Genomic DNA, 8,619 nt, shown 5'->3' with positions numbered 1-8,619 from the left:
CCCCGCCCCTCACCACCCAGACCTGCCCGTACCCCCCGTCGTCAGCCTTCGTCCTGTCCTCCTAAGATCCCTACCCCTCCCACCCACCCTGGTCTGTCCCCCATGAACTTTGTGCTCCCGCCTCCTCCCCTTCCCTGTTTGTTTTTTTTGATTTGCCACCCTAACCCTGCCATTGTGTATTCATGTTTGCCGTTGTTATTATTTGTCATGTCTTGTTGGTTTGTGTCTGTGTCCCAGTCTGTCATGTCAGTCATGTCCCGTGTTTGATGTTCCCTTGAGGAGCGTCTGGAAGCCGCTCCTTAAGGGAGGGGTTCTGTCATGATTCTGCCCTCGTGTCCTTGATTTTTCCTAGTCTTGAGGCAGGATCATGGCAGACCCGTGTTTTGTGTTCAAGCACATGGCCTTGTCTTTGGGCCATGTGCTTGTGTTGTCTCGTTCCCTTGCCCCGCCCCCCTTGTTATCCTAGTCTTGTTGTGATTGCCTTATCTGTGCCACCTGTTGTGTCCTGATTAGTTCCCCTATTTAGATCTCCTAGTGTGCTCTGTCTTGCGTCGGTTCATTGTTCCACTCTGTGAATGTTCAACTTATGTGTTCCTACCTGTCAGCCTCCTGAGATATATTGTCCTTGAAACCCCTCAAAGAAGTCTTTTGTCTAGCAGTGAGTGTTTATTTGTAGTTCGTGTTCTCCTGTTTAGAGTCCTTGTTTACCTTGTCTACTCAGTTTTTGTTAAATTATTTAGTGTCTACCCTAGCCCTTGTTTTCCCCCTCGTGGGTTTTGTTTTTCCCCTTTTTTTGTATATAATAAATCCCCTGTGTAACCCGATTCCTGTCTGCACTTGAGTTCCTCCCTTGCCAACCCTGACACATCTCGCCTGGGCTAAGGACAAAAAGGACCGGACTGGTCTAAAGTTATGTTCACTGATAGGTTAATTTTGCATTTCCTTTGGAAATCAGGGTCCCAGAGTCTGGAGGAAGAGATGAGAGGCACACAATCCATGTTGCTCGAGGTCCAGTGTAAAGTTTCCACAGTCAGTGATGGTATGGGGTGCCATGTCATCTGCTGGTGTTGGTCCAATGTGTTTTCTGAAGTCCAAGGTCAACACAGCCATATACCAGGACGTTTTAGAGCACTTCATGCTTCCTGCTGCTGACCAACTTTATGAAGATGCATATTTCATTTTCCAACAGGACTTGGCACCTGCACACTGTGCCAAAGCTACCAATACCTGGTTTAAGAACCATGGTATCCCTGTTCTTAATTGGCCAGAAAACTCGCCTGAAAATCTATGGGGAAATGTGAAGAGTAAGATGCGATATGCCAGACCCAACAATGCAGAAGAGCTGAAGGCCACTATCAGAGCAACCTGGGCTCTCATAACACCTGAGCAGTGCCGAAGACTGATCGACTCTATGCCACGCTGCATTGCTGCAGTAATTCAGGCAAAAGGAGCCCCAACTAAGTATTGAGTGCTGTACATGCATTTCCCTGGTAACTTTACAAAAGACACTAGTACCTTAAAGGGGGGGGGGGGTGAAATGCTCGTTTTCACCCAATATCCTGTTAATCTTGAGTACCTATAGAGTAGTACTGCATCCTTCATAACTCCAAAAAGTCTTTAGTTTTATTATATTCATAAGAGAAAGATAGTCTGTACCGATTTTTCCCGGAAAAACACGACCGACTGGAGGCGTGACGTGTGGGCGGAGCTAAAGAATCACGCGCGCCAGTAGGCTTTTGCGTTGAGAGCGTTTGGAGTGACATTACCTTGAGGAAAAAACCATCATCCAAAACAAACCATGGCTAACAGTCAGATTCAGCCGTTTATTTATGACCCAGAATCAGATCCCGAGGCTGAAACTTAACGAGAGCAGCAGCAGCAACGACTCGCTCCGAGCGGGGCTCGAACCCGGGTCTCCGATGGGAGGCGGACGCACTAACAAGGAGGCAGAGATATTTTAAGCAGTTTTACTCACCGCATGCGTTTCCATCACACGATTGTGACCCTTTTTCGTTGGGATTGCATCATCCTTAAGAAATAAACGATATGCAAATCCGTCGTCAAACTGGGCCTTGTTTGTAAAACAAGCATCTTCGAAATGCAGGGAACAAACACAAACACTTGCACAACTCTGTTGATGCTCTGTAAAAATAAACTCCATCCACTGGTCCCTTAATGCTGTTTTTTCTTTGGTAATCTGTGCAGGGTTGTCTTGCCCTGGCAACCAAAAACACACTTCTTTTGTGACTTTTCGCGACGCTCTCGCTCTGATCAGTGATTGTCTGTTCTCAGCCTCTCATTGCTCTGCTCTACGGGAGCGCGCGCTCTTCCGGCAAATGTGTCCTCGGGACCCATATAAGGAAATTCCGCTCCATCTAACGTCACACAGAGCCATACTCGAAAAAAACTTTCCGAAACTTGTGACAAACCGGAAGGAGTATCCAGAAATACTCCTTCAAACGTACAACTTAATTTTTTAAACTTTGTCCATGTTTAGCATGGGAATCCAACTCTTTAACAGTGTAAAAAACTCAGTATGCATGAAATAGCACCCCCCCTTTAAGAATAAGCAGTAGTTAATGAATAAGCACTAGTACTTAATGGAAAAGCTACTAGTATCTAAAAAATAAGTACTAGAAACATGAAAAAGATACTAGTAAGGCTTATAGATTAAATGTTACTTGGCTTGCCATAGTCAGAGCGCCTCCTGCTGTTGTCCTGTATCCGGGTTTGTTTGTTTTGCTCATGTGTGTCTGGGACTGATGTTTCTAGGTCATGAAGAACAGATATCAACAGACCAACAAAGCTGTTTATCAACTCAAAACTGCTTGGTCATCATCTAGTCATCTGTGCACATCATCAAAGGAATTTTTCATTCTTTAATGCAATTATGAGCAATCGTCTACTGTTTCCCTACATTATCAATTGCCGATGTCATGTCACTCAAAATGGTTCTCTGTTTCATAGTCTTAAGCATCTAGGATTAGTTAATTTATAAATAAATCAATGCAATGCGGTTGAACTAGTTGTCACGGTGCATCAGTATTCTCTATAAGACTTTTTTTTTTGTAAATGTGTCCTAAAAATGTACGCAGGAGGTTAAAGAGATGTCTTCTCTGAATATTACCTAATTGTTTTAACATAAAGCTCTTTTCACACCACTGGGATCAAAGAGTTCTACGTTACTTTAGCAACAGCCGTGTCAACATGAAAGGGTCCGATGTGACAACCAGATCACGTCACGTCTCCTAGCAACTCCCAAATAAACTCAAGCTCGTCGGTGTCGCTGTTGAGGAATAATCAGACCAGACGCGATATTTAAGGCGTTATTAAGTTTTATATTCGACGGTTATTTGATGAATACGCGTGTTTGTTGTTTGTAAAGCGGAACCCGAGGTCTGGAGTGCAGAGATCCAGCCGGACGCGTTCACAGCAGAATAAACTGTGAATGGTGTGGAGTCATCTGAATTAAAACTGCAGGATTATGTTCAAAAACACATTTCAGAGCGGCTTTCTGTCCATCCTCTACAGCATCGGCAGCAAACCCCTGCAGATCTGGGACAAGAAGGTGAGCAGACGGCGGGAAGGATGCTAGATTGACTGATGGAGCTCAGCTGCTGCTGATGCACTCACACCAGTCACATATTCAGACTAGAATGATGCTCGAGTTTACACTTCATCCGCTTTAGTTGTGAAAGATATAGCCTCGGTAACGTTATACACATTCTTGCAAAAAGTACTATGATATTACCATGGTAACAACATACCATAATGATACTGTTATAGCATTCGTTCAAGTACCTACAGAGTGTTATAGTACCGGTATATGCTTTGGTATTTATTAATTAGTTATTATTATTTTACATTTATTTTATTTTAATAATTTCGTTTTTAAGATTTAGTTGTCATCAACTTGAAACTACATGAAAACGATAAATGTTTCCTTGGCAAGTAGCTGAAATTAATAATTTTAGTTTGTATATTCTGTTAACGGTATTTTATTTTAAGAAACAAATTTATATTATTTTTAATGGGTATAGTTTTAGTTATCCATAATTTTTTCATCTGTTAATTATTATTAATTATTATTGTTTTATTTTTCTATATATTTTTGTTATTTTAAAACTTTAATTTAAACTAAATAAAAACTATAAATGTTTCTTTTGCACGTAGCTGAAATAAATAAAAATTTCTGTTAACAGTATTTTATTTTAAGAAACAAAAAATATTATTATTTTAGTGGTTCTAGTTTTAGTTATCCATAATTTTTTAGTACATCTGTTAATTATTATTATTTATTTTTTTATATTTTTGTTATTTTAAAACTTCAATTTTGTTAATTATTATAAATTATTATTATTTTATTTTTTCTATATATTTTTGTTATTTTAAAACTACTTTAAAACTAAATAAAAACTATAAATGTTTCCTTTGCATCTAGCTGAAATATATATTTTTGTAATTTTATTTTAGTTTATTTCAATTAACACAAATGATTTTTTAATAGTTTTAGTTTTAATTAACTGTAATACCCCTGATATATGAATTATTTTTAAGTATGTATATATAGTTTTTATATTATTGTATTATATTGTTTATTATATATATATATATATATATATATATATATATATGTTAACTGAAAAAATATACACACACACACACACACACACACATTCTGTTATAACCTGAAGGATAAAAGCTAATAACCTAAAGGATAGAGAGGTTGATGTAGGCATGAATTATGCTGTTGCAGGTCAGAAACGGACACATAAAGCGGATCACAGACAATGACATCCAGTCTTTAGTTCTGGAGGTGGAGGGGACGAATGTGAGGTGAGTCTGTCTCTCACACACACACACACACACACACACACATGATCAGACCTGACCCGTGTGTGTGTGATCTCCACAGCACCACTTACATCACGTGTCCCGCCGACCCCAAGAAAACCCTCGGCATCAAGCTGCCCTTCCTCGTCATGATCATCAAGAACCTCAAGAAGTATTTCACATTCGAAGTTCAGGTAGAGACCGGTTCTTCAGATCAGTCAGAGTTGATTAGTGATGTCAGACGTGTGTGAATGTGTGATGGTCTTCAGGTGCTGGACGATAAGAACGTGCGGCGGAGGTTCAGGGCGAGTAACTATCAGAGCACGACCCGTGTGAAGCCCTTCATCTGCACCATGCCCATGCGGCTGGACGACGGCTGGAATCAGATCCAGTTCAACCTGTCTGATTTCACACGCCGGGCGTACGGCACCAACTACATCGAGACGCTGAGAGTGCAGGTGAGAGGCTGATCCAGGGTATTTTAGGTTATATTTGGGTTATAAGTTTTTTTTTTTAACTATTCATAGAACATGTTTCATGTGTTGTGGCTCCAAGGCTCTGGAACTCACTTCCTTTAACATCAAAAGCTATGGGTCCTGTAGGATCTTTTAAAAAACACTTTTTGGACAAGCTTTTAGTTTTAATTAACAATATGGTTTAGCTGGTATTTCATTTTGTGGTATTTGTACAGCTGGTGTTTTGATTTTTGATTTTTTTTACTGTAAAACACGTTGTGCTTCCTCTTTGTCTGTGAAAGCTGCTTTATAAATACATTTGACTACTTATTTCAGCACAACATCAAGAGGAAAAATATAAGAAAATCTATTTTACATACAGTGTGCTATTTTGGGACTAACTCTAGATGTGCTCAATTGCTAGATTTAACAGCTGTTTATTGTTTATGTTTATGGTAGGTTGTTAAAGTTAGCTAAATAAAAACTAAAACTATAAAAACATGTTTGTTACTCAAACATTTACGTTAACTAAAATTAAATGTATAAAAACTTTTTTTCAGATAGTTTCCAAAGCAACTTATAACTTCAACCGCAATAACTATAACTTAAAAATAATTAATACAATAAGAAAATAGGAAAAAAAATCAAATAAAAAAATATTTACCCAACAAAATTATTAAAATGTAAATTGAAAATAAAAACTAATTCAATAATACTTAACATTGCAGACAGTATGTATATATATATAGTATATAGTAATATATATATATATATATATATATATATATATATATAGTAATACAATATGATCAAATGTAACTATATAATATTTAAGCAGCAGAACATATCAGATTTGTTTACATCATAATTTCTTTGTATTACAGTTGACTTAATTGTTTAGAAAACAATAATTTATATAATATAGATTTTAAAAATAAGATTTATGTACATTTATATATAAATAAAATAGTATATTTATAATATTTTATTGGACTCTATATATATATACATATATGAAAGAACAAATAGCAGTGCTTTTAAAATCTGCCAATACAAAAATAATTTCTAATGTCAGCAAACCTTCATGATCGAAGCTGTTATTAGAAATATCCATAGTCAGTATGGACTTCGCTCAAATCATTCAACTGCAACAGCGATTTTGGAACTGGTAGAAGAAATAACCAATGCTATGGATAAGAAACATGTTACTGTAAGTGTCTTCGTGGACTTGCAAAAAGCGTTCGATACCTTAGACCATTAAAATATTATTGAGTAAATTATATAAATATGGTATAAGAGGCATAGCTCATCAGTGGGTCAAAAGCTATTTAAAAGAAAGAGAGCAGTTTGTTGAAATTAATAACACAAAATCAAAAAATTGTCCAATAACTTGTGGTGTACCCCAGGGATCGGTACTAGGTCCAGTACTTTTTCTTCTTTATATGAATGATATAGCAAATGTTTCTAAGTTACTAAAATATATTTTGTTTGCGGATGATACTACTTTATTTTATGCTGGCAAAAATATAGATGACGTACTACAAGTCGTAGAGTATGAGTTTGGGAAAATTATGAGATGGATTAACGCCAATAGATTGTCTTTAAATATTAGTAAGACAAAATTTATGATTTTTAGTTGTATAAATAAGGATTTTGATGCAGCATTGTTAGTACAAGGAGTACAGATTGAAAGGACTCATGAATTTAAGTTTTTAGGTGTTGTGATCGATGAACAGTTGACATGGAAATTCCATATTGACCATGTTAAATCTTGGGTATCCCAAATTATAGCCATGTTACGTAAGGTAAAAGTATCTGTTAATAAATGTGCCTTAATCTTGTTATATAATTCATTGATTGTTGAACATTTCTGATCTTGTAAAACCTTACACAGCTGTTAGGCAATTAAGATCTGGAGATAAGCTACTTTTATCGGTTCCTCGTTCTCGCTGCAAATCAAAAGGTGATCGAGCTTTCTCTGTAGCTGCCCCAAAGCTCTGGAATGGTCTACCCTTGAGTATTAGGGCTTCTCCATCACTGGATGTTTTTAAAACCAGCTTAAAGACATATTTTTATACCTTAGCTTTTGAGTGATACTGTTTATGTATTTATATTATTTTATTCTTTTTATGTATATATAGTTGGTGTTTTATGTATAATTTGTCTGTTGTATATGATATTTGCTTTTATCTCCACTCTTTTCTATTTTAAATCATTTTTTACTGTAAAGAACTTTGGATCAGCTACAGTTGTGTTAAATTTGTGCTATATAAATAAACTTTGACTTGACTTGACTTATATAGAACCAGTTTTCAAATTACAAAAACGTGCCATTCGTGTTGTAAATGGAAGTGAATATAGGGCCCACACAAGTCCAATATTTATACAGTTAAAAATCTTAAAATTCAATGACTTATTCGAATATAGCCTTTTAAAAATAATTTATAAAGCTAATTTGAAAACATTACCTGACAAATTGCAAAATAGATTCATCAAGAGAGTTAGTAGATTCAATTTAAGAGGAACTGAAGTCTTTCAGAAACCTGAATTCAGAACAAAATTAAAGGAAAGATGTGTCTCAATACAAGGTGTCAGTCTGTGGAACAATCTAAATAGCGAAATTAAAACTTCAATATCGTTTTTTGTTTTTAAGAAGAATGTAAAAGCATTACTAATGAAGAAATATTATGTTTCTATTTAGCAGGAAAATGTGATATTTGATTTATGACTATGTATATGTGCTGCAAAGTAGACGAGTGTTGTAAGTGCACCTCTTTGGAATTGTAATTTAACTTATGTTGATAAGGGGCAGATATTATACGTTTATCTTCTTTCTGCTCCTTTTCATTTCTTTTTTTTAAAATAATGGAATAAAATATGAAATTAAATAAAAAAAATAAAATAGCTTGAAACTAAAGCCGTCAGACTGGTGATGATGATGATGATGGCCGTCCTGGTGTCTTTCAGATTCACGCAAACTGTCGCATCAGGAGGGTGTATTTCTCTGATCGGCTGTACTCCGAGGACGAGCTCCCCGCTGAATTTAAACTCTATTTACCAGTACAGAACAAAGCAAAGGTGAGCTTCACCAGGCCTGCTTGTGTGCAGAATCATGTTTTTCTGTCGGTGTGTATTAATCTTGTGTGTTTTCTCCACAGCAGTGACACAGCAGATGGGATTCCTTCATTTCCTCTCTGTTTTATCTGCACACGTTCATATTGGATGGTCTTTTTGTTGTTTTTGAAGTGTTGTTTTGGATCTTTGTGATTGGTTTCCATCTGCTGAATAAATATTTTATATGCACAAAGTGAACCCTGATTTTATTCGGATT

General features: G+C 36.4%; 1 protein-coding gene across 2 annotated transcripts; it reads left to right on the top strand.

Annotated features, from left to right (window-relative positions):
* The first annotated feature begins 2,744 nt into the window (after positions 1–2,744).
* On the top strand, positions 2,745–8,600 carry LOC127979149 (cilia- and flagella-associated protein 20). 2 transcript variants are annotated; one of them, XM_052584361.1, is made up of 6 exons: positions 2,745–3,568; positions 4,757–4,836; positions 4,916–5,027; positions 5,103–5,291; positions 8,256–8,366; positions 8,450–8,600. In XM_052584361.1, exons 1-6 carry the CDS (start codon positions 3,485–3,487, stop codon positions 8,450–8,452), a joined length of 579 nt encoding a protein of 192 aa, XP_052440321.1. In that variant the 5' UTR covers positions 2,745–3,484; the 3' UTR covers positions 8,453–8,600. The 2 variants fall into 2 exon arrangements, with proteins under 2 accessions (XP_052440321.1, XP_052440320.1); XM_052584360.1 differs by having other exon boundaries at positions 8,447–8,600.
* The last annotated feature ends 19 nt before the right edge of the window (positions 8,601–8,619 follow it).

This window comes from Carassius gibelio, chromosome B19 (assembly GCF_023724105.1).
Source record: "Carassius gibelio isolate Cgi1373 ecotype wild population from Czech Republic chromosome B19, carGib1.2-hapl.c, whole genome shotgun sequence".
Lineage (NCBI taxonomy): Eukaryota > Metazoa > Chordata > Actinopteri > Cypriniformes > Cyprinidae > Carassius > Carassius gibelio.
This window is presented reverse-complemented; position numbering and strand designations above follow the sequence as displayed.

Excerpts from the sequence above, each read along its gene's own strand:
- LOC127979149 (XM_052584360.1), top strand. The coding sequence starts at position 3,485 with ATGTTCAAAAACACATTTCAGAGCGGCTTTCTGTCCATCCTCTACAGC. Across the intron at positions 3,569-4,756 it reads TGCAGATCTGGGACAAGAAG|GTCAGAAACGGACACATAAA; the intron begins GTGAGCAGACGG and ends ATGCTGTTGCAG. Across the intron at positions 4,837-4,915 it reads GTGGAGGGGACGAATGTGAG|CACCACTTACATCACGTGTC; the intron begins GTGAGTCTGTCT and ends TGATCTCCACAG.